Here is a 26,728-nt window from a genome sequence, read left to right as displayed (position 1 = left end):
CTCAAAAAACTCCAGCTAGGACTACTAGCAATAGTGGAGAGGGTGCCTGAACTGGTTTTCCTCTGTAATCAGATTGGTGAGTACCCTAACTGCCATCATAGAGCCTTCATCCAGTAACTGATGGAAGCAGATGCAGAGATCCACAAACAAGCACCAGGCTGAGCTCTGAAAGTCTAGCTGAAGAGAGTGAGGAGGGATTTATATGAACAAGGTGGGGTGGGGGGGGGGTGTCAAGATAATGATGGAGAAATCTACAGAGACAACTGAACCAAACTCCTGGGAACTCATGAACTCTAGACTGACAGCTGTGGAGGCTGCATGGTACCGAACTAGGTCCTCTGCATGTGGGAGACAGTTGTATAGCTTGGTTTGTTTGAGGAGCCCCTGGCAGTGGGATCAGGATCTATCCCTGGTACATGAGCTGGCTTTTTGGAGCCCATTACCTATGGTGGGATGCCTTGCTCAGCCTTGCTGCAGCAGGGAGGAGTCTGGTCCTGCCTCAAATGAATGTACCAGACTTTGCTGACTTCCTGTGGGAGGCCTTACCCTTTTGGAGGAATGGATAGGGGGAGAAGTAGGGAAAAGGAGCAGGGGAGCAGGAGGAGGAATGGGAGGGGGAACTGTGATAGGTTTGTAAAATGAATAAAGAATTAAAAAAAACCCCACAAAGATGGAGAGCATCTTAGGAAATATACCAGACTTCGATCTCTGGCCTCAGCGCACATACATTCATTGGAACCTGAACAAGCAAATGCACACCTACACTTTTACACCAAATACAACACTGCACAATTAAAAATAACACTGGCCCAGTTTTCAAAATAGTTACATTATGTAAATGATCATGGGTTATTATTCCTGATAAAACTCTTCATTAAATGATTTGAGAAAAACAATGAAATGCTATGCAAAATATCCAGAAAATGACACTAGAGAAATGAAAAGCTCTTACATATCATTGTATTTAATTGCATTTTTATGCTAGCCCCACCTATGGGAACATTGCTTTCTCTCCATTGTCCTCAGAATAGGAGCACTATTTATGAAGTAGATTGTACTTATTTCCATCTCTTATTCTAGAGTCTGGACACTGAATAAAAAGAGCAAAACAAATTTAAAATGCAACACTTTCCTTAATGTGGTCCTAAGAGTGAAAAAATCCCCAATTTGTTTAGTAACTAATGAACAATTAATATGAATGACATCTTTGGTATACTGAGTGAACTCAGTGGGTCAGAAAATCCCATCTGTTTCAGATATTTAGTATGTTGTCAGCTCCTTTGTTACATTTTATAAAAATCTGGTCACAGGTTCCAAAATCCCCTTACCTCTTTAGATGTCAGTGAGTACACCAGAGCCATGAAGCCATGTGGTCCTAATCTCACCAGCTACTCAAAGTTAAACTAAGGGAGATACCTGGAGTCTGTTTGGAAGGACAAACAAAACAGATGTTATTTTATTTTTAATGAAGCACAAAGCCTAATTAACCCATTGGGATAATTTTATTTATTTATCCATCTCTCATATATTATATCTCGACTACAGATTCTTATGTAGTGACCACACATCTTTACCTTAAAGCATGTTATGTTTGTTTATATTTGGTTCTCCTGTATGTTTGATAAGGTTTACTTCCAAACTTTGTCAGTTTAATACACAGTATATTTAGTGATATTTTAAATGGTTCTTCTTCTTTTTAGGTAATTTATTTTATCTTTAATTGGCACACAATAATTGTACATATTTACGGGGTGCAGGAAGTGGTTTCAACATGTGTATAGTTGTGTAATGATGGATAACAGTAATTACCTTATCTGTTACCCCAACAATGACTGTTTATTCTTTTGAGAATGCTTACAATACTTTCTTTTGGCTATTTTGAAATTATCCCTTCTCTCTAACTCCACATTGTGCCCATTGGCCAGTGTGTCTCCATCCTGCCCTCTTCTCCACCCTCCCCAACCCCTGGTGACCAGCATTCTACTCAACTTCTATGAAGTCAATCTCCAGATTCTACAAGAGACTGACATGCATTTATATTTCTGTGCCTAGCTTATTTCCATTAACACAAGTCTTTGCAGTTTTGCTCATGTCACAAATGATCATTATACTTTTATGGGTGAGTAATATTTTATTGCGTATCATTTTTTAAAACCCATTCTTCCACTATGACCACTTGAGAGATTCTTACTTCTTAGACACTGTGAATGATGTTGTTCGGAGCACAGAGGTGCAGGGATCTTTCTAGCATACTGATTCATTTCCTTTGTTACCCTCAGTAGTGATACTGCTGAGTTATTCAATAGTTGTGTTCTTAATCTTTTTGAAGACCCTATACCATTTTCTATATTGGCTGCACTGATTTTCCTCCCTCACAACAACGTGTAAGGGTTCACTTTTCCCTACATCTTTACTGACATGCCATTTTTGTCTTCTTCCTATGGGCACTGGTTATTCTGATAGGAATACTTTAATATCCATAGTTTGGATTCACATTTCTCTAGTAGTTAGAATTTTATCGCATATGTGCTGCCCATTGTATGTCTGCTTTCGAGAACTGTCCATTTAAGTGTCTTGCTCATTTTTGTCAGGTTTTTATGCTTGCTTGTCTTACTATTGAATTCTTTGAGTTCTTCATGCATTTGGAAATCACCTCTCTCAGATGTGTGTTTTTCAAACATTTTCTCAACTTTTTTTCACTTGATTGGTTGTTTCCTGTTTTTTTTTTTTTTTTTGTGTGTGTGTGTGTGTGTGAACTGATCCCATTCTTCTATTTTTGATTTTGTTGCTTATACTTTTGAGAGATTAATCCTAAAAACTCCTGTCCAGTCCAAAGTCATGAAGCATTTCCCCACACTTTTCCCAATAGGTTTATAGTTTCAGGTCTTATAATTCAATTTATTTTGTGTTGTTTTTGGTAACTGGTGAGATACCTGGAACTTGCCTCACTCTCTTTTGTATTTTTGAATCTTTTTGGTTCTATTGCTTGAAAAGGCTTATCTTTCCCAAATGTGTATTCTTGACACTCTTGTCAAAAATCAACTGACTGTAAGTGCATCGATTCATTCCTGGGCTCTTATTCACCCTGCAAATCCATGTGTCTTTCTATGTCCACACCATGCTATTTGGGTTCCTCAAACTCTGTTCTATATTTTGAGATCAGTTTTGGCTATTTTGGATCTTTTGTGATTTCTTGAATTTTAGGAGAAGATTTGTGTAAATGTCATTGGTACTTTAACAAATATCACATTGAATTTATGGGTCAAATTAGGTGACTTTTCTTCCCCCCAGTGCTGTAGTACATAGTTAGATTTTAGGAATTTAGGTAGGTGGAAGCTGGATATGACAGTATCAGAGATTCTAAGATAATTTTTTTTCTTTAAAGAAAAGGCTCTTGGGATCTAAATTTATTTTAAGTATAATACTATCACTGTAGAGTTCAGTAACTTTTGGCCTTTAATCACTTTGTAAAAGGGATTTTCTATCATTTATTAATAATAAGATTTATTGAAAAACCATATCTTCAATATTGGACAGAGTGTTGACTTTAACACAGTAAATAGTTAGGAATTATTCTCTTTATTTTCTCATTAGAAAAACACTTACATGTGTATGTGTGTGTATGTTTTGTATATGTGTGCGTATGTGTATGAGTGTGGCATATGTGCACATTTGTGTGTACTGTACACGCTGGTGCATATGCAGAGGCCAAAGAAGGCCCTGCGGTGTTTTGCTGTAGCACTCTCTGCCGTATTCCGTTGAGACAGTCTCTCACTGAAGCAGGGGCTATGCTGTTCACCAGGTAGCTCAGGGGTCTTCTTGTCCTGTTCCCTGTGAGTTCTTGGGCTTCAGATGATATGTAGCAATACCTATTGTTAGTTATCACTTTAATATTTTATACAGCTTTGCCGGCGTGTGTGTCTGTGCACTATATGTATGCCTGGTGTCCACAGAGGCCAGAAGAGTAAATGGGAAACCCTGGAAGTGGAGTTACAGACAGTTGTGAGCTGCGATGTGGGTGCTAGGAACTGAATTGGGCCCTTTGGAAGATCAGCCTTTCTCTTAACCACCGAACCATGTCCTCAGCCCCAACACCCAGCTTGAGGTACTGGGATCTGAACTTAGAGCTTCAAACTTTCACAGCAAGTGCTTTTGCTGCAGAGACCTCTCTCCAGCCCCATATTTTTGTACTTTCTAATTAAAGAAGTACAAGCTTGTTGATATGAAGTTCTCTGAACCTTGTTCCTAATGTGCAATTATCATTGTACCTCTATCTCTGGAAATTCATCTCTCTGAATGGAAATAGACTCCAGTTAATACAAAAAAAGTAAATAAATCAAATTTAAAAAGAAAGAAAAGTAGAGAAGACATGAGCGTGCGTCTGTTCTGGATTGGGTTTGAGTATGATTAGCACACTGTCTCCTCTTCATTTCTCCGCTTCTAAGCCTGACTTGTTCTTCTCTCAGAATGGACTCAATGCTCTCCATCTGGCAGCCAAGGAAGGTCATGTGGGCCTCGTGCAGGAGCTGCTGGGAAGAGGGTCCTCCGTGGATTCTGCCACTAAGGTACCGCTCCTGCCCATAGAGTTTATTTCTTAACAATGAGGAAGAGTTTTTTTGTTTGTTTTTAATTTATAGTAATTTGTTTGGTTTTTGAAGAGGGAGAGGTTTAAAGCCTTTTCCAGTTATTCACAAGTTTGCTGTGGATTATTGACAACTCAGAAATAGAATTGAAACCTTCTTCATTACCCTGCAGCATTTGGACCGCTTTGTTTCAGGACTTGGATGTGATACTTAGGAAGTCTGGAAGCCCAGATCTGGTTCCTAATGTACTATCTTTCTTCCTTTGATTAACAAAGAAGCCTAACTCACCATGATCTTCTGTAGACACTTGTACCTGTTTCCTAAGGTCAAGTTATTAAAAAACAAACATCTCAACTGATATGACTCTTCTCAATGAAATGAACAGATCATTTTCATGCTTTGGTTAAATTGATATGTTTTTTCTTGTATTCATTCTGTTTGATATGAATATGCCAGATCCCTTATGCTCTACTGTGAGACAACTTTTGGGTCGTTTGAGTCATGGATTCAATTACTAGAATTATTGGAATGCTGATTTTAATGTAGATAAAAGTATTTCCCGCCCTTGAGTCGCCCATATTAGCATAATATATTTATTAAACCCACCACTCTTTGGTTGCTTAAATATTTGTTACTACTTTTATTTTTTCTTTCTAAAGTGAAGTCTGCTGGCATTATAAAATTATAGGTTATTTCTCTTCTCACCTCACCTCCACTACCTTCTCCTTCTCTTCCTTTTTCTTTTCTTTTGTATTCTGTTGTTTTTTGGGGGTGGGGGTGGGGGGTTAGTGGAGTGCTTGGGATCAAGCCCAGGGTCTCGCACATGCCAGGAAGCTGCACTATCACCAATCTCCTGCCTTTTAAAAACAAGGATCTCAACTGTGGATCCCAAGTGCTCTGGGGCTCTGGGTGTCCCTGAATCTGCCTCATTAGTACAGAGATTTCAGGTGTGCTCTACCATGCCCAGTTCTGATTTTGTTACGTTTTTTGTTGTTGTCGTTTTATTTTTTGAGACAAGGTTTCTCTATGTAGCCCTGGCTGTCCTGGAACTCACTTTGTAGACCAGACTGGCCTCGAGCTCACAGAGTTCTGCCTGCCTCTGCCTCCAGAGTGCTGGGATTAAAAGTGTGAGCCATCACACCCAGCTCTGGTTTACTTTTAATCCTAGATTAGAGCTGTAGAATTTTCTGGAGAAAGAAAAAAATCTTTTAAGAGAGGAGCTGGAGTCCCACAAATATTGAGTGGATAGTGGCTTTACAGTGATCTGGTAGCAGAAAGAGAAAGAGAATTGAACTTTATGGTTCAAAAATCTATTTTTCTGTTTTAATTTTTCTCTTTTCATTATTCCTCTTAATCACATTTTTTATCTTCTTTGATCAGTGTTGACTTATATTAATTTTTGATGTAGCAAGTGGTAGAAATCATAAGTAATTTTATCATTGATATGGAATTTACTTTTTAATTTCTGAAGTATTTTGAGCAAAAATGTATGCCCTTGTAGGTAGAAACATAACTCTGAGAAAAGTTTCTCCACTCTCTCAGAGTCCCCAGTTGCTTTTTTGAAAGATTTATTTTATAAATTGTGTGTGTGTGTGTGTGTGTGTGTGTGTGTGTGTGTGTGTGTGTGTATGCACAAGCATCTTGTGCATATCTGCACATATGTGCAGGTGCCCGAGGAGGCTAGATCAGGACACCCAGTGTCCTGGAGCTGGAGTTACAGGTGGTTGTAAGCCACCTAATGTGGGTGTGGTATCTGTGAGCACATGTTCTTAACTACTGAGCCGTTTCTCCAGCCTCCTTACTTACTTGCACAAGTAAAAAGCAATGCTTCAAGGAACATTTTCAAATTTGTATTTTTTTTAATAGTACCCTTCCCCTGCTTTTTTTGTAAAATCCCTTGAATTCTACAGGAACTGTCACAGGCACAACATTCACAAACTGGTTTTGTTAAAATTCAGTCCTTACCAGTATTACAAAAGGCAGTGAAGTGAGATGCTGGAGGAGATTACCAACTTTTAGATGTTAAAAAAATCCTTTACAAGGTGGTCTTGATAGAAGTGAATGGTTTACCTTGACAAAATACCAGATTGTAATAATTTGAAATATGAATAAGCTTGAAAGTGCTTGTACGTTTTGGTTTCTACAACAATTTGGAAACCTGTAACGTTTTCTAATCTGCTCTGTCCAAACAGAAGGGAAATACTGCTCTTCACATTGCGTCACTGGCCGGACAAGCGGAAGTTGTCAAGGTGCTAGTTAAAGAAGGAGCCAATATCAACGCGCAGTCACAGGTATTGATTACATTTGTGTTTTCTCTGCTGGGAATAAGTTGAGAGTATGGTTTTATGATACTGATTTAATGGGTTTGTTTTTTTCCAAATTCTTTTACTTATTTTAACCAAAATTTTCTATGACCTCATGTAATTAAATCTCTTATTTCCAAACACTTGGCAAATGCTAGTCCATCATTGTCTATGTCAAAAAGAAGAGGAGCTGATGACAGTGACATCCATGAAATGTAGTTCAGGAAAATTCTGTGCTGCTCTGTGATGGTGTCTTTTCCTATAAATTTGAACTTTTATCAAAAACCCAGCATTCCAAATGGAGGCGTCTGCTATCATACAGGACTCCATATACTTTTCTTATCTCATACCCAACTGTGGCTATATTAAAATACTGAGGGACACTGGCAGATTCTAACCCTACAGTTTTATGATCTATATAATCATAGAAAGGAAGTTCATCATCCTATTGAAATTAAGAAAAAAGAAACAATATAAATCACACAATAAACCTGATTCCTGTATTGTTTTTGGTAGAAAGTGTGTATGCATATTATCTTGTCCCTCACTTTACTCTTGATATCTATTATGTCTCTGTGCAGGAATTGAACTATGTCTCTTTCTAATAAAATTCATTCCTTCTACGTGTGGGAAGTCCTGGGGTTGATAACACATCAAAAAACAAAAAACAAACAAACAAAAAACCAAGCATCTTTCTATTTTATCAGGCTTTCTTTTTAGCATGCTAATCACACAGGCTGTACTACAGGAGACATTGGCAGCTCATTTTTATCCCTTCTCTGGAACATACCCACTAGTTTGCCTTGTGTAGCAGGCTCTCATCCATGAGCTGTTCATTCCTCATCATGTCTACACAGGTATGACTGCATAGATGACACACATTCCAGACCAGGAAATAATAAAAATAAATCAGGGAACCAGCTTAGTTTTTTTTCATTTTGATTACAGAGATTAATAAATCTGTTTATGACAATTAAGAGATCAATTTTTGGCTGTATAATGATATGAAGTTTTAATTAATCATGTTCAGTTTTGTTTGCAACTCAAACTTTCTGCTAAATCTGCATCAATGGTTTACTAAGAATTGAAACATACTTTAGCGTAAACCTTTAATATTTTTTTTAAAGCTTTGTACCATTGTAAATAACATTGATATGTTCCATTAGATACATCAGCTTGGAAACATAGGATGCTAAAAAACTGTACTACTCCAATAACAACTTCTAGGTGTGAGGTAGGAGCGTCAATTCAGTGGCAGAAGAGTTGCCCTACAGTCAGGCTCTGGGCTCTTTCCCTAGTTCTGCAAAACAGAAGTTTTTGTTTATAGCAAAATAACATCCTGTTACTCTAGTGCAGGAGTTCTAAATGTTCACCTGAATTTTGGTCACCTGCAGAGCTCACTAAAATACATTCTAGGTGCGCTGGAGCAGAAAGTTCTCAGATGATGTGGGTGCTGCCAGTCTGGGAGCCAAGCACACTTGCTTCAGAGGGCACGGAAGAAGCCCAGTGTGTCAGTACCCCAGACTATGTCTCAGTCAGTAATGAATATAGAAAGCATGGAGCCGAAAGCAAATTGTTTGAATGGGCACTGGGGGTTTCCCTTGGGTGGCAGGACACTACCCTGCAGTGCTGAGATTCCAGTCTATGAAAAGCGCAAACGGGATTGTATCTCCAAATGATTCATTGGACTCAGTGATGTGATAGATGTTGACCTGTGGCAAATGTTGCAAAGTAAATGCTTGTTGAAGCTGTGATGTTAGTTATTACATGGTGGTTTATGTGCTTAGGAGACAACTCAAGGATAACAAGCTAAAACCATCTCACCATTCACTAATTTTCAGAGTCACTGAAGCTTTTCCTTGTGGTCCTAATCACATCAGCTTATAACAGCTCTTAAAGGAAGGTTGATGTCGTCATCAGGAGATTAAAATAATCCTTGTTTGCACAGCACATTCTTAACTCAGTGTAAGATTCACAAGGCAGGGAATCCTAACAAACTGTGTCAAACTTTTTTTTCTTATATTGTGAGAAAATTTATGAGTGGGAAGACTTAATCAAATTTAGAGTTGTTTATCTAAATGCCCCAGTCATTTAGTGAGGCTAATGGTGTCACTGAATTTAGATAGCCACCATTATCAGTTGACTCAGATTTTAGGATTGATTTAAAAATAGATGTTTATGCAGGCAAGTTAACTGTCTTGCTGATGCGTCTTAGCAAATATGAAAAGGTATGGATTTAAGGCCATGGATGCTTATATGAACTCTTCTTCACTTTCTATTTTCTTCAGTCTTATCTTACTTATTCTTGGCATAGATTTATGTACCCAACATTTGGTGTTAGATGAACCGGGTGGGGGGGGGCATGCTCAGGGAAATAAGAATCGTCACTTCCTTTTGAGAACCATGAAAAAGATGTAGGAATGCCAGATTCACAGCACAAATCCTAAATTGTATATTCAAATTCTACTCTTTTCTATATCTTAATCCAAAATACAGAAATAAAGAGCAGTCTGAAATTCAGGGGACAAACATCTGAATTATTTGGAAGTAGATTAATAAAATTACTTTTGAAATATGAAAGGAAAAAAAAGCTCCAAGTAATCAATATTTGGTGAAGTTCCTGGAGTTCATAAGTTATGGAGAAGTATGCATTTGTGGGGTTTTCTGCATTGATCATGTAAACTGAGGTTCACATGACACCTCCATGTGTATTATGTCAATGGATGGTAAAGCAAACTTTTGGGGATCGCTGCAATGCAGTTCTATAATGGAGGAGAGAAATGGCTTGACTTTGAATTAATCAGTTGGAAAGTGAGAATTTACAGACAAGAAGGAGTATGTGGTTGGTAGGTGGATCATTACTAAGTAATCAGTAAAGGACAGGTCGGCTAAACTGACTAGCTTGCTTCTTCCCAAAGGAAGCCAGGGCCTCCACATATGTGGAGATATGGTGGGTGAATAACCTCCTTGTTTACTGAGGGTGGGGAGATATCAAAGATGGGAGTTTAAATTGATATGGTTTACAAGGTCTTTTGGTAAAACTGGATTCTATAAGGCAGTTCACAGGTGGGTGTTGTGGGATATTTGTACATTGAGTGAAGGTGTATTGCTGTGATTGGGGTAATAAAAAGCTGAATGGTCAATTGGTAGGCAGGAGATATAGGTGGGATTTCCAAGGAGAGAAAGAAAGAGGAGGAGATATCTAGGTGCCCAGGAGATGCCAGGAGTCACAGAGAGGAAACAGGAGGTGCAAGATGGAAGGGAGGTGACACCACATGATAGAACATAGATTAATATAAATAAGTTAATTTGAGTTATAAGAGTTTTCATAACTAACAATTCTCCGTGTCATTATTTGGGAGTGAGCTGGCAGCCCACAGAAAAATCCAGCTACATATAGCACCTACTGTGGGTGCTTGAATATCCAAACATAGGGTCTGAGAAAGCTAAGGAAAGTTTTGGACAAGGAGCCGGATGTGGATTCCTAGACCTGCAGTCTCTCAGTTGGGTTGGTGCTAGATGGCGTACAGAGGTGTAGCTGCCAGCCACTGCCTGCAGGCTGGAGCCAGCTGCCAACATCATGTGCTAGCTAGTGTCGTGTGCTAAGTTGAGCCACATGGCAGCTGACAAGACAGCTTAAGATTTGTCTAATGCAGTCAGAGAACACTGCAGGCACTTTGTAAAGCCAGATCCAGACACAGAAAACCTCTAAATAGGTACAATATGTTCAAAAAGTATGCTTAGATACTGAAGAAAGAAAAGAAAATGGGTAAAGACAGTCATAGAAAAAAGTAAATAGTTTAAAAATAGTGAAGTCTTTAAAGAGAGAGTAAAATAATATTTTTTAAAAAGCCACATAAAGATGGGAAATACACAGGGCATCTGGATCCTGTATGGTGCTTTGTTGACTTTGAATTTTTTAAATGCTAATGTACAAAAAGCAATAGATGATGAGAGAGACATTGGATTATGGAAACTGCTAAATTGAACCAACCTATAATATTTTTAAAATGTCTTAACTTCAAAATGGAAGTCAGAAAATATGTTACGTTGGGGGAGAGGTTATGCCTTTGTTTCCATAGGAAACAAAAAGTTATGGTTCTCTTTAAATTTAATGAAGATCAAATTTGATTGGGGCAGACATCCTAAAAATCTTGGCTCTAGACATGAAAAAAGAAACCAAGAAAGACTTCAGGACAGGTGATGTATATGCTGATCCCTCTACTATGGGAACAGCTCTGAGATTGGATGAAACATGATATATGTTGTTGGCTACAGAATCTTCATGACTTATTATTACATGTCATCCTTTCTTATGGCATGGATAGAGGTTTGGTTACACAGTCCAAACAGACTTATAAAGTTGACAGACCCCTTTTACCTATTCAAACATTAAACAAAAAATCATCTTTAGCTGACTTGTATACACTGCACATTCCATACTTGTGTTAATACTGATATATATGTTACCTTTAAAAGTTTATGTATTTTCAGAAAAAAGGACAAGGTACCAATAAAGACAAGTAGCCCAGGTGATCCAGCTTCTCAGAATGCCTCTGTTGTAGTTTTCTCAAAATTCTGGATGCAGAACAACTTCAAGGCTTCTAGCTGAGATGGTCTAACCTTACAGACTATCCAAGACTTCAGATAAGCTCTATATTTTCCCATCACACAGAGACTAAACAAAAAAATAATACAGCCAGCTCTCCCAGGACTTGACCGTTATCCCAGTTTTCTCAGGCTATCCCAAAGATGCCATCACCCCCAGACAACAGGAAGCAATCTAGAGAACATGAAGCCCTAATTCCCAAAAATTGGGGTGGATGGTTTTTGGTCACTCAAGGATTATGGATGTTTATCATTATTTAGGGGGGTTAGTTAAAAGTTGTTGTTAGTCATGGTCAGGAAAAGAGCTGAACATGAAAAGATTCAGGGATCTCTTTCTCAAGGAAAAAAGGGGGATATAAAATGATGGGATAAAAGGGTAGATTGTTGAGTCTACTTTTGAGCAACCACTACTCTCAAATATTTTACATTGGTATGGATTTTTATATACTAATACAAATTTAAGGTTACTTTTGTCATACTATATATATGTTTCTATTCTTGTTTAAGATATTGTACCTATGCAGCTCATTTAAAAATGTAATATAAAGTTCTAGTCCTTAAAAGCTATTATTATAAACCAGTTAGGATAATTAAGAAATGCAGGTTAGTAGTTAGTCATTTGTAACAATCAAGCTTATCGTTATTTTAGCTATGTTTTCAAGGCCATACAGAAATATATTTTAGATAGATAGATGGTCTTCAAACACTTCAAAGACCTACAAAATGTGGCATTTAAAATGTTTTAATAACATAAAACTTTTCACATTAGTGAGACTCATCTGCTCCTGGCAGCACCCATTTACTTCAGAAAAGGATGATAGGCATTGAAGAACCTCCATATGGAGTTTGCTTTCAATGTGGCAAAGCTAGCCATTTGGGCAAGAAACTGCCCTTGCCTCAACTGCTGATAGTATGCTGTCCAAACTGGACAAGCAGGATGCACATACAAAACAGCAACTGCCAAACTTTGCAAAGACAAGATAGGACAATCCTTCAAAATTCCTGCTTCACAGAAAAATCCATCAGATATTCTAGGCCTGTAGGTTGAAGATGGACACCCCAACATTGCAGAAGAACCTTGGGTGACTGTCCACACAGCCAGCTGTTTCTGCCATTTCTACAGTTTTGAAAGTTGTTTGCTCTGCACTTCCAGTTTACTTAAGTAATATTATATCCTTCTTGGGTCTCTGATGGGGATTAAAGACTATTTAGTATACAATTTTCCTTGTTAACAAATTCATGAAAATCAACTTACATAAGAGATATGAAGTTTATAAGTTTGAGAAACATAAAAAGCTTAAGTTGTTATCTAAGAAGATGTTTTTAGGTCTAAAAGGAGATTTTTAGGACGGTAAACAAGTTATGATAGAAAATGGTTTAGATATTAAATTTTGGACTCACTAAGATAGGCTAGATAATATGGTACTTTCTCTGAATTTGCCAAATACATAAAGACTAAACATTGTGAATGTAATTCTTACCTGATAATTGTTCTTATTGTATATAGCTTTACTATGTTAGAGTTAAAACCTTTTCTTTTTATTGAGACAAAAAAGGGGGAAATGTTGTAGGATATCTATATACTGTGTGAAGGTGTATTGCTGTGATTGGTGTAATAAAAAGCTGAACAACCTGCTGTGGGATAATGCTCCTGTCCACTGTAAAGATTTGTCACTAGAATTGATTTGATAAAATGCTAATTGGCCAATAGCCAGGCAGGAAGTATAGGCAGCATGAGCAAACTAAGAATGTTGGGAAGAGGAAGGGAGAAGTCAGGAGTCTCCAGCCAGATGCAGAGGAAGCATGATGAGAATGTTGAAATGAGAAAAGGTACCAAGCCACGTAGCTAAACACAGATAAGAATTGTAGATTAATTTAAGTATAAGAGGTAGTCAATAATAATCCTGAGCTAATGGCTGAGCATTTATAATTAATATAAGCTCCTGTGTGGTAATTTGGGAAGTGAGTTCTTGGTATTTGGGAGTTGTTGATGGAACAGAAACTTCTGCCTACAATGGTCAATAGCTAGGCAGGAAATATAGGTGGGATTTCTGGGGAGAGAAAGGAAGAGGAAGAAAAATCTAGGCATGCAGGAGATGCCAGGAGACATGGAGAGGAAACAGGATGTGCAAGATGGAAGAGAGGTAATGCCACATGATAGAACATAGATTAATATAAATAGGTTAATTTAAGTTATAAGAGCTAGTTAGGACTAAGCCTAACTTATAGGCCAAGTTTTCATAATTAATAAGAAGTCTCCATGTCATTATTTGGGAGTGAGCTGGTGGCCTAAAGAAAAATCCAACTACAGATGGGGCTAGGAAAAAGTCAGAAGCTTGCCTGATGTTTGGCCAGGCAGAGAATCTTCAACATTTATCAGAAGACACAATGTCAATCATGACAGGCAGTGTCTTTAATTCACGAGGAGTCTGGAACACCGTGATGGCTGATCTGTGTGTTAAGTGGAAGTGAGTACCTGCCCAGTAACAGTGAGCCAGTGTTTATTTATTTGCACTTCTGTGCTTGGTGGGTCTATCAGTATGGTGGAAACTGAGTCAGCTGTCAGTGTAAATAGGCTCGCTTCTTTCTTCCCTGTGATTCTGTGGCATGAGGTCCACTCAGTGATGACTGTTTGATGGGGTTTATGGGGCTGAAAGTCAAAACAAAATGAAATGAGAAATGTTACTGGCTTTGGGAATGGCTGCCTTATTTCTGAAATACAGACACTTTCCCAGACTCCACTCTGCACTTTCACATTCTGTGCACAGCCCTGTACCAGGGATGTTGTTGAGCTTTCCATCTGTCTATTCGAAACATTTGTCTGTCCACTTTTGTACCTTATAAATCTACTAGATTCAGAGACATGATTTTAAAATTGCACAATTCTGTCACTACAATAGAAATTATTCTTTGAAATATTTAAATGTCTTGAGTCATGATTTCCTTTAAATATGGGGCATTGACTTTGCCTGCTGAAATTTCCTTATCTCTTTGTTACTCTTTTGACTATGTGTCCTTGTCTTCTCCAAGGTGTTCAGTTTCTTGGGAACAGATATTCTTCCTCAAACCTCTTTAAAGTTTGGAGATTTTTGTGTAATACCTTGGGTATATGAGACTGGAAGCTGAACATGTGTGTCCATTTCTCATGTATAGTAACTAACTTGTGTATTTTAGTCACTCTTAACAGTCGATAGCAACATAATAGAAATACAAGTAATAATCCTAATTGATTTGCTCTGTCATTATTGATGACAAATGGGGACTCAAAGGATTCCTTTACATGCCCACAGTCTTCTTCCAGGTACTTCTTCATCGTTCCTATAACTCCACTTTCCTTTATGCAAAGCACAGGTCTCATCTCAAGGGGATGAATAGATCAAATGCAAGTGAAATGTGAGTGACTGTGGCCTGAGACCACAGAGTTAGGTTGCCCCCAACCCATACAGTAATACATTATACCATAGAGATGCTTACATGGACTTTTATCATCACAGAATAAAAGAGAGTCATAAATTAATGCCTTACCAAGTGCGTAGGCGGGGTCACTGGTTGATGAGTTACGCACAGCAAAGAGCTGAAAACCCTTCTGTAGGTTCCAGATGTTAGCTCACGACAGTCTCTTTTTTATTTTTATCACTGTTATCTGTATTTTAAACAAATGTTTTATTTAGTCTTCATTTGTACTTAAAATGCCTTGATCCAATCCACCCCTGTTGCCACCCCCTAGTTCCTCCCTATGCCCACTACTGCTTTTTCCTCCCAGTTCAAGTGCTATGATTATGATTATGATTATGATTAGTGAAGTTTAATGCTCAGCTGATTTCATCCAGTTCCGCCTGTGTGGTGCATGGCCATTTGATAATCTAATAGAGCACAGATGGTTCTCAGGGCCTGCATCTCTGAAGAGCACAGACTTGATGACATCCCTAGGTTCTTGGTTGGCTGAAGCTAATAGTTTGCTAAGAATCAATTTTAAATACTTTACTTGGTAGGGAAATAAAGATAGCCCATTACAGTTTGGCTCTTGATCCACAACATTCTAATTCTCCATTATCAGAAGATCTAACTATTTATTCTGTTTTGTAGGATCTTTAAGGCAGGTGTGGCTTCTATGGGATGGAAGGTGTCAGGTGTCTTACTTTACAGTTTCTCCATTCAGGTATCACATTTGGGCATGATGAGGTCCCATGTTTGCTTTATGTTTCTGTGGTTCTGGAAAGGCTCATCCCTAGGATCTAATAAAGATGAGGCTGAAAAGCCAGAGAAGTAGTCTTCAGGACGGATACCAGCTGGTAAAGCCAGTTGTTTGTTTTAAGGGGGAAGTCCCTGGGTCATCCTGATGTTCCTAACCAACCTGTCTGATTCTGTTTTCATTTTCCTCCCTCAGCCTTTGATGTAATATTTACATGGACATATAATAAACATATTTCCCTAAAGATAAAACAACCATGCTACAAATTGTCCTTCAAAAATAGTATTTTAGGTCAAGCAGTGATGGCGCACGCCTTTCAACACAGCACTCGGGAGGCAGAAGCAGGTAGATCCATGAGTTTGAGGCCAGCCTGGTCTACACAGTAAGTTCCCTGGACAGCCAGGCCTGCATAGAGAAACCTGGTCTCAAAAGACAAAATATTTTAACCAATCAAAGCCTTCCTTCCTTCCTTTCCTGTTTTTAAAAGCAGAAAGGAAATGAAAGGCTAACAGGAACCATTTTGTAACATTGCCCATCTACTTGACATTGACAAAAAACATGAGCATTGTTTAGTATTTTTCTAATCCTGGCTAGCTGTACTATGAGACCCCTTGATGACTCTTAACCAGGGTGCAGGGCTCTTGAGGTCTCTTAGGTTCTAGGTTCGCTCTGTTCTTGAGTAGTATTTGTTTCTTTATGTCCTGGTTTTGAACACGAGCCCCCTGGTAAGGGATGTCTTCATGGTTTCCAGCGATTGCAGCTTTCACCAAGGAGGTATCCTCATCCTAGCTTCAGGCTGTTAGAAACACCACAACTCTTGTCCTTGGAGACTGACTGTTTTTTTGAATGCTTTGGATAAAAAGAATTAATTAAAAACATTTGGGTGTCAGCAGCAAGAGACTGTGGAGCCATATTCACTCAAGGCTGAGCAGGAGGCTGGGTGCGCCACAGCATTCCCAAAGCCTTTAGTTTGTTCTATCAACAGAATAATCCAACTGGTTGGACCCAAACAGAATTCCTTTCTCTTTCATAGCAGGAAGAAGCTTTATTGTTTTGGGCACCAGGAATTTGGATTTTTTTTTTTTTTTTTTTTTTTTTTGGTTTTTCGAGACAGGGTTTCTCTGTGTAGCTTTGCGCCTTTCCTGGAACACGCTTTGGAGACCAGGCTGGCCTCGAACTCACAGAGATCCGCCTGGCTCTGCCCTCCCGAGTGCTGGGATTAAAGGCGTGCGCCACCACCGCCCGGCGGAATTTGGATTTTAAACAGGGGTACACCCAAGTGAAGCTCTTTTCTAAACATTTAAAGTAGACTACTATCAATCTAAAAACTGGATTATTTTCCTCCAGATAATAAGGCATGGTAAGAGAACTCTTTTATGAAAATAATGAAAATTTGCAATCTTTTAAAGCATGCAGCCTTGGTTCAAGTAAAGTAGGATACCTGGGGTAAGTAATCAGCCACAATGTGTAGCTCAGTGGGCGAGCATTAGGCTAGCAGGCATGAGCCATTATGGGTTTTATCTCGGGCACAGGCAGAAACTGAAAGAAACATGTGCAGGACAGCAACATCAGAGTGGGCAGGTGCCTTTTTCAGAGAATAGCAAAACAACGGCATCACTGAGGGGAGAGAAACACAATAGCAAGGCCAATTCCACGAGGGTGGCACTAGAGACTCTGTGCAAGTGCCTGTGGTCCAGCAGCTGAGAACCGCGGTTTCACCTGCTTGTATTATGTGAGGTTGAGCCTGTTGCTTAACCTCTCGGTGGCTCTGTGTCTCATCTCTAATCTATGGGAAGTAATAATACTTGTTATGTAGAGTTGCTACAAACGTGAGATCAATACAAAGTCCTGGCCCACAGTGATTACAGAATAAATGTCATCTGCAGTTCTAAGTATTAGGCATATCATATTATCTATCTCCATATTGAAAAGAGATAATCAGTGCCTTGGGATTGTGGACAATGCCATGTGTAATTTTTTACTAATTGTCCTTTGGAGTTGAAAGATTGTTCTTCTCTGGGGCAGGATGGGCAAAGCTCTGTAGAAGTTTATTTTTCAGTAATTAGGAGTATGGAAGTTTCCTTGTGGAAATGTGGGCCATAAAGCTTCAGAAAAAGGACTTGGTACAAACAGGCAGAGAGAAATTTGAACACAGTGTGTGCAGCAAGTGACCAGAACTGTTGCACCATTGAAGCACAGCATACAATCTCTGTTTTATTAACCTTTTTCTTTTAGTTTAGTTTTGTTCTCCATCTGGTTGAGAGAGAGAGAGAGAGAGAGAGAAGGAGAGAGAGAGAGAGAGAGAGAGAGAGAGAGAGAGAGAGAGAGGGAGGGAGGGAGGGGAGGGAGGGAGGGAGGGGAGGGAGGGAGAGAGAGAGAGAGAGAGAGAGAGAGAGAGAGAGAGAGAGAGAGAGAGAGAGAGAAAGTTGTGGTATATGTGCATGTGTGCCATGCATGTGGGTATGCAAACTTATGCACATATGGAAGTTGGAGGAGAGCATTAGGTGTCCTGTATCATTCTCTACTATATTCCCTTGAGAGAGGGTCTCTTATTTATCCAGCTGTCAGCTAGGTAGCTCTAATGATCCTCCTGTCTCCACCCCTACAGTACTGGGGTCATAGGTATATGTACAGCAATACCAGCTCTTTACATGGTTATTGAGGATTTGAACCCTAGTCTTCATTCTCATACATAGCAAGTTCTCTTCCCACCAGACCATCTCTCTAGCCCCTTTATTAATTAACTCTTGGTAGTTAAACTAGGAGATCCAAAAAAATGTTAATTTTTTAATTTTGTTATGTCTAATAACTAATTTTAAAAATTTCTATCACTTTTCAAAACCTGTGTTTTTATTTGTTAAATATTATCATGATTTCAAAAGTCATCACATAAAAGAGTGGGTTTCTTCACACACAGTTTCATCTTGCACTTTGCTCATATTCAGCCCATTGCCCTCTTGTGTCTCTCTCTTCTCCTGCTGCTCCATTTAGTCTCTCGATGGCCCCCTCTGGCCCCCTCCTATTCTCATGCCATCTGTATTTGTTTTATGAACTGGTCACAAGGGGTTTTTAATCCTCGTATGTATGCAGCCACACTGCTTATGTCCGGCAATGGGAGTGAAGACACCCTGGTCTCCTCCACATGAGTGTACATTTTGCATGTAAATCAAGGTTACTTATGGAGGAAAATCCTCTTAGCCCAGATTACTTCCTGGAGATTTTCTAGATACATTTCCATTCTTAACCCCAGTTGCTAAACTCATTTGACAAGCAAACATTTTCTGATAACTGTTTCATTACTAATATCATAATCTTTCAGTTTATTGAGAAAACAACTCAAACGGTGTAGATCTCTGAAAATCATTTTTTATTGTCTCCCTCCGCTTCTGTGGCAGAATCTGTGGCCCTGCTGCAGGATTCTACCACAGTCTCAGACAATGAATTTTTTTTTCCCAAGAGTGTACATGCCTGGTTTATGCCATTAGGGCAGGGGAGCATTGTTTATTGACAGATCAAATTCCAACTATAGATTGGTAAAAGTACTTTACATCAAAACAGAGTCATCTCTTAGGAGAACCAGTGTTCATCGTATTCACATAGTCCATGATCAAAATCCTGCTATACAGTGGTGGCAATGCCTTGTGAACTGGTCCTGTGCAGGCATCATCATTTGAAAGTGTAATAATTATCATCTCATTGGCTTTGACAACTATTGTTTTCGATGGCCATGTTCTAGAAAATACACCTAAATAGATTAGTTGTGCATGTGTGTATGTGTTTGGGCGGCTGCATTTTGGAATTGGTATATCCAGGCAGTGTTATGGGGAGTCACTAGTTTCTTCTTGTTTTCCTCAGGAGCATTATTGGTTTTTTCTTTTTCTCTTTTTCTTTCTTTCTTTCTTTCTTTCTTTCTTTCTTTCTTTCTTTCTTTCTTTCTTTCTTCTTCTTTCTTTCTTTCTTTCTTTCTCTCTTCTCTCTACCTCTCTCTCTCTCTCTCTCTCTCTCTCTCTCTCTCTCTCTCTCTCTCTCTCTCTCTCCCTCTCCCCTCTCCCTCTCCCTCTCCCTCTCCCTCTCCCTCTCCCTCTCCCTCTCTCCCTTTCCCTCTCCCTCTCCCTCTCCCTCTCCTTCTCTCTCTTTCTTTTTGTGTGTGTGTGTGCTTCCCAAAAGAAGAGTTCGTTAACACTCTTTAGAAAAAGAGTGGGCTGAGCAAGCAGCAGCAGCCAGATTCTAGCAGACAGGGGCCCATCTTTTCTCCCCATGTTATCCCTCCCATCCCTCTCTCTCTCAGGAATGGGGCATGCTTTTCTTGGAAGCCCATTTTACCTCGAATTCAGTCTGTTATATTTAGAGGTATGAGATGCAAGAATATGTATGGGAGTTGAAGAATCTTAAAATTAAAAATTTCTCCAGGAGAAAGGGTGACACTCCCTGTGTTCCCCTGGCAGGAAGTCCTGGAGCTGGTTTGACACAGCTAGAGTTGACTCCCAGTGTTCTTGGGGACTAATCTGGTCCTTCCAACTACTGTCTGAGTTAACCACTATCAATTATTTTTCTGTGTGTCCTGTTTTGGGCATCTGTTAGGAGTCCTCCCACCTCCCACCCTGAACCCTCTTTTGCTAGTGGCAGGGCAATCAATATAGATGTTTGTTAGACTTAAAATTCTGACTTTCAAGGAAGAGATGTGATGTTAGTTAGGTATAAGTATGTCCTTTCATGGATGAACTTTAGAGGTGAACATAATTCCTTAGACTTTGAGGCCCAAGCTGTAGCTTCTATATTGTGATTGGGGATTCTGTATATCCAGATTTTTTTTTTAAGTAAATAAAGCACTTTCTAAAGGAGCAGGTTGTTGTAAGTATCTCCTCCTTGGAACGAGACAGCCTGTCTCTGGAAGGCTGCAGCACACTCTACAGTTATCATAATTACCATGGGTCAACCTTGATACCTCCCATGCTAACCTGACCTCATTGTCCTGGAAAGGGAACTTACCTCCCTGGCCAGCCAGGATTCTTGTTTTCACCTACATACTTAAGGGGGCTCTTCTGGGGAGTAGCCTGGGACACTTAGTACCACAGATTCTGTGTGTTCTTTCACATGAAATCAACATTCTAGAAGGAAAACAAGTTCTCTTTTCTCAGAAGTTTGTTAACTTATCCATCAATCACAATTCTTGTCTTTTTGTAATTGACCAATTCCAGTTATTCAGTTATTGTATTTGCATGATTCTGGCTCAGCTTATCAGCTTAAAAAATTTAAAACAAAATTTGTTAACATATACCTTCATGACCTTATTTTAGGGGTGTGTGTGTGTGTGTGTGTGTGTGTGTGTGTTTGTAGTATGTGGTGTGTACATGAGCATATATTATGTGTATATATAAAATACTTTAAGGAGCTTTAACTCCCTTATTAATATATTTCAAATTGTAAATTATGAATAAATAATCCAAAGGGTATGAAGTATGAGTACATAGCTGGATTTGTGTATTCTCTATATAAGTTTTTGGACTTAAAAAATATTGGGTTTTTTTCTGTTTAGTTTTTTTTTTTATGTGAATGAGTGTTTTGCCTGCATATGTGTTTGTGTACCATATGAGTACAGTGCCCATGGAGGACCAAAGAGGGCATCAGATCTCCTGGAACTGTTGTGGCAGATGGCTGTGGGCTGTCATGTGAGTGCTGGGTACCAACCCTGGGTCTTCTGAAAGAGCACCCAGTGCTCCTAATCACTGAGCTATCTTTCCAGCCCCAGAGTATCTGGATTATTATTAGTGAAAATATCCATCATTTGAAGGGTCTGTCTGTGACAAGTTGAAAAGCAGAACAGGTTAAACAGCTGTGAAAATACTGTATCCTCTATAGCTCTTCTTGACTTCTGTGCTTCTGATGGCGCCACCTAATTGAGCTGGTCAGTCAGCACAGTCCTAGTACTGGCCCCTGGGAAAAGCTTTCCACTAAGGCTCCTCGCCTTAAACTATGGCGTTTCTCAAAACATTACTGAGCATATTTGTATTATTTATATCCTCGGGTATTCTAATACATGAACATGACTTAAAATGGGACCTTAGTAATATTCAAAAATGATTTCTTGTTTGTCTGTTTTTTTGCTCAGTACAGAGATGAATCTAGAACCTCACTCTAGGCATGTGCCTCTACCACTGCCCCACAATCCTAGCCTTCCCAAGCTATTTAATATCAGGCATGGGATAAGAATATCTCTATGGTTCTGCCAACTCTTGTGTTACTCTCAGAAAATAAGCATCCAGCCAATATTATGCAAATAAAATGGAAGTTTTTATTTTGGGAAATTCAAGGATATTTTTGAATCCACAGTGTATTTGTGTGTCTGCATGTGTTAGACCACATACTGTAATTTTTGATTTGCAAGCACTCTCTCAGGTTGATAGTAATCATTAAGTGACAAAATGATTGACATCATGGAAAGAAGCAATAATTTTATTTGATTGAAGATTCTGATTTTCTGGATATGTCTCAGGGAAAAAAAGCTGCACTGTTACCATCTGACAAAGCCCAGGCTACTATCTGCAGTTTACAACACAATAAAAAATGAGCCTTTCTGTGGGCTGTTCTCCACGAATCCTATAATGGCTTTATGCTGGGCGTGCCTCTACAGACTGGAACCAGCATTTTATTTTCTCAAAGGCAGCTCAGTAGAAATAGAAAACAAGTTTAGGAGCTACTCATTAGAAGCAACTCTGTGTGTGTATGTGTATGTGTGTGTGTGTGTGTGTGTGTGTGTGTGTGTGTGTGTGTGTGTAGTAGATGAAAGAAGCAAAAGGGCCATAGCTTCTTTTGAGTATTTTAATCTTTGAAGTTAAATTTTTGATGCCCATTCAATCAACTTCAAAATAATACAGTGATAACTGATTAAATTAGCACAATGACTTAATTCAAGGTAAGGACGCCAGGCCAATGGGTTTTTGCTCTGGTAGGGAAAATTAAAGTACCCTGCAGTGATTGCTGTTGACTTAATTTTCTCATTGCATATGCAGAGCAGTCCATATTTATTTTGCTTTTTGAATATAACATATTTTCTTGCATAGGTTACTAGGTCACTTATGATGTTGTTAAAAAAAAAAACAAACACATTTTAAAGGTCTTGCTACAATACCAGGCAGCATACTGCCTACAAAAACAAACAAGCAAACAAACAAAACCCAAAACAAACCAAAAACCAAAAACCTGGATCTTACCATCTATAGTGTTTATCTGGAAATCCAGAAAATGTGCCAGGTGATAAATGGCCGCCAGTTTCAATATTCAAACATTTAGTGACGTCATTATATTTTATTTCTCACGTTCAAACATTTTCATTGCTCCTCTCATCATTCCTCAGATTTCAACATCTGCAAGATATCCTTCTAGTTTATATCTTTAAGACTACTTATTCTATACACATTCTAAAGGAATTTATCCATGTGATTATAAAGATGAATGTGATTTCATGACAGGGATTTACTCCAAGATGGATGAATGTAACACTTCTTTAAAGAAATTCACTCAGTGTGTATGTGTGTAGGGGGAGGTGGGGCTGTGAGAGTGTGAGCATGTGCTTGCTTGGAGGTCAGAGAAGATGAATGTGCAGGCATGAGTCTCCGCCTGAGAGCATGTGAGTTCCAAGGATAGAACTCAGGTACTCAGGCTTGGCAGCAATTGCCTTTATCCTCTAAACCACCTCTGCCCAAGCTCAACATACCATTGACAACTTAAATAAAAATTAGTATTTTATATATATGCAAAAATGACAGTGGAAACACACCTGTCACTGAATTTTGTGTTCTCTGCTTTATTTAAACGTTCACACTTCATGTTGGGTTGAGGCCTCATGAGCTTGTCTCCTTCCATGTTAGCATTTCTGTTGGAGTAGCCCTTGTTCAGCTCAGGCCTGGTGGCAGTCTGATTGGTGAGACTTTATGAGTGTGGCTTCTGACATTTGTAGGAGACACAGTCTCTCAGCCAGCTCCCTGATCCTCTGACTCTTACAATCTTTCTACCCCCTCTTCCCCAATGATCCCTGAGCCTCAGGCGTAGGAATTGTGTTGCAGATCATCTGGGACGGGGCTCCACAATGCTACATTTTGATTGGTTGTGGTTTTCTGTAATGGTCTCCAGCAGTTGCAAAGAGAAGTTTCCTTGATGAGGCATAAGGGCTATACTTATCTGTGGGCATAAAGATAAATATTTAGGATGTAGTTAGGTATTGTGCTGGTTTAGTAAAGTGGCGGTTGCAGATTCTCCTCCAAGACCCATGACTTTACTAGTTCTGGGTAGCTGACTAGGTTTCAAGTGCCGGGCATGATTTCCCTCTTGTTGAGAGGGTCTTGAGTCCATTTAGAAAGCAGTTGGTTACTTCAAGGTATGAATGCCTCCACTGCACCCTTAAGGTTATCATGCCACGCTGGTTGTTGCTGTGGCTCATTGGCATCATAGCTGGCAGAACCAAACATTGCTTCACTCTTTTGGAAGCTTGCATGTCTCCTTCTGGTACCATGAAAGCTAGTTCTCAGAGAGGAGGCTTTGAGAACTAGGGGCCTCAGGACTCTGTGTCTGAAGTGCATGGTGTCTTCAGCAATAGGGACTTACCTTCCACCTCTGTGGAGAAACCAAGGGCAGTAGTAATAATCTGTAATGTTTGGAGAGTCTCTTGGGCAACCCTGAACAAAAACTCAAAAGAGGGCTTTTCATGTCTGGTATTGGGCTTTTGTTACGCGGTCTTTCTTGGTTCTTGGAGGAAGCATTGTCAGGACAGATGGGAAACTTTCGCTATATATGTGTATTTATAGATACATATACATATTTGTATAGAAATATAAATATTAAACTATATGTATATTTACATACAAATTTATGTATATTATAGGTATTTTTAGATAGATAGCTAATAGTGTGATCTTTATGACTTTTCCAGGCATCCCTACTATTGTTTACCCTTCTCTTTTTTTCCTGTATTTATCTCCCTCCCCCCTCATCAGAACCTGCTGGTTTTTTCCATTCCCCCGTTCAGAGCACTTGGACCCTGCTGTTGCCATCTATTACTCCTCTTCCCCTGAGATGGCCCCTTTGTACTTTCCTGGTTTCTGAAGTTACGAAGGTTGTGTCCAGGCAACCGAGGAATACTATGAGGAGAAGAATAGTCTTCCCCAGGAAACAGCACACCGATTGGTTATCCATTACCAAATCATCAGCCCTGAAAACATATATGTGCAAGGAACATTACAGACTAAGCAAGTTGTCACTATGTATTTAAGAAAAAAAAATATATATATATATACATCAGTGTGCACACACATATATCTATTTAACAACAATTAATGAAAAAGGCTATGAATTTGAATGGGAATAAGGAGGAGGAGTGTATGGGATAGTTTGGAGAGTGGAAAGGAAAGGGGAAAATGATATAATTATATTTTAATCTCAAATCTAAAAGAAATAATAATACTATTTCATGGCTTGCACCAGCTGATTTATTGCACTTTATGTACTCTTCAAATTTCCAGAATAAAGTGCTTTATTTTACTTTTTTTAAAAAAAAATTAAAGCTTTTTTTTTTTTTTTTTTTTGGTTTTTCGAGACAGGGTTTCTCTGTGTAGCTTTGCGCCTTTCCTGGGACTCACTTGGTAGCCCAGGCTGGCCTCGAACTCAAAGCTTAATTTATTTTCATTATATGTGTATGGGTATTTTGCTGTATGTATGTATGTATGTCTATGCACTATGTGTATGTTTGGTGCAGAGTCCAGAAGAGAGTATTGGGGCCCCTGGAACTGGAGGCTACAGATGGCTGTGAGCCACCATGTCAGTGCTAGGAATGGAACCTAGGTCCTTTTGAATAGCAGCAAGTGCTCTTAATTGCTGAGGCAGGTCTCCAGCCGAGGGTGCTTTATTTTTAACTAATGGTGATACTGAAAACTGCGTTTTTGTTCAGATGTCATATTAATTAGGATGTTTCCAATTGCAAATAAGAAAATAGATTACCTTGTTCTTGAATAAAAAAGAAAAACTTTCTTGACCTTCTTGATATAAAGTTCAGATAGGTCAATGAGCTTCAGGATAGCTCCACTGTTGAATGATTTCTCCATAACCAAAGGCTCAGAATCTTTCTCTGTCACTCCTGTGATTCCTGTAACATCTGATTTATTCTAGACAATTTCACTGTAGACCTATGATGGTGGCTACACTTTTGTTGTCTACAGTTTATAAGAAGAGACAATGTCTGTCTCTCTGTTCCAATTTTCTTTTTTTTCTTTTTCTTATTTTATTTTATTTTACTTTTTTATTTTTATTTATTTTTATTTTTTGCTGAATGCTGTTTATTGAAGGAGGGAGGAGGTCTTAAATACAGGCTTACAACACAATGGGAGAACCCCAGAGGGCAGAAGTTCGCTACCAATGTTTTACAATCTTGCATCTAAACTGTTAAGGCCCATTATGCAGGATACACAGACAAGGAACTTCCCTTAAGCATTCAGGAGGGTGGAACCCAGCAGGGAATTAGCATAGGGAGGATATCAAGGTCAGGGTCAGCAAGCAAGGCAACAGTTACCCAAAAGGGGGGCCAGGGACCTACAGGTCCCCCTTTTACTAGAAAATGAGCTTCTGACTTAGGTTGCATGGGACATCAGCAGGTCACCTTACCCATCATGAAGATGCTTGCCCAGGTCACACAGGTGCTCTGTTTTAGGCTGGTGAACGTCCCCCAGGCATTACCCATCTCTGAATACTCATTATCATACAGACTCTTAAAAAAAAGAACCCTGGATTTGGTTGAGGGGAGGAGCTCAATGTGTTATGCAAACTTGAAGCCACTGTGTCCTAGAGAATGTCCTGAGTTGATTCGCTCCAGTCATCTGCAAGTCTTTTGAATCTACAAAATGAGGAGAGCAGTTAAGCTACCAAATAATTCACAATCCTATTTTTCCTTCTTGTTCCCTAAGCAGACCCCTAGAATACCCAAAATCTGCTTTATGTTTCATGATTACAATTAGTCCAGTTTGGTTTCCTGCATCCTTCACAGCTGGGTGTTCATG

The 26,728-nt window shown here is 39.1% G+C and overlaps 1 protein-coding gene across 50 annotated transcripts in view; it reads left to right on the top strand.

Moving 5' to 3' along the window:
• Positions 1-26,728, top strand: part of Ank2 (ankyrin 2) — a 596,871-nt gene that overhangs the window by 426,725 nt on the left and 143,418 nt on the right. For all 50 annotated transcript variants that reach the window (XM_052731611.1, XM_052731615.1, XM_052731610.1 and 47 more), the window contains 2 exons: positions 4,467-4,565; positions 6,776-6,874. In XM_052731611.1, coding sequence (XP_052587571.1) covers positions 4,467-4,565; positions 6,776-6,874 — 198 coding nt within the window. The remainder of the gene's footprint in view (positions 1-4,466; positions 4,566-6,775; positions 6,875-26,728) is intronic.

This window comes from Peromyscus californicus, unplaced genomic scaffold (genome assembly GCF_007827085.1).
Source record: "Peromyscus californicus insignis strain IS unplaced genomic scaffold, ASM782708v3 Scaffold_9__1_contigs__length_137607984, whole genome shotgun sequence".
NCBI lineage: Eukaryota > Metazoa > Chordata > Mammalia > Rodentia > Cricetidae > Peromyscus > Peromyscus californicus.
This window is presented reverse-complemented; position numbering and strand designations above follow the sequence as displayed.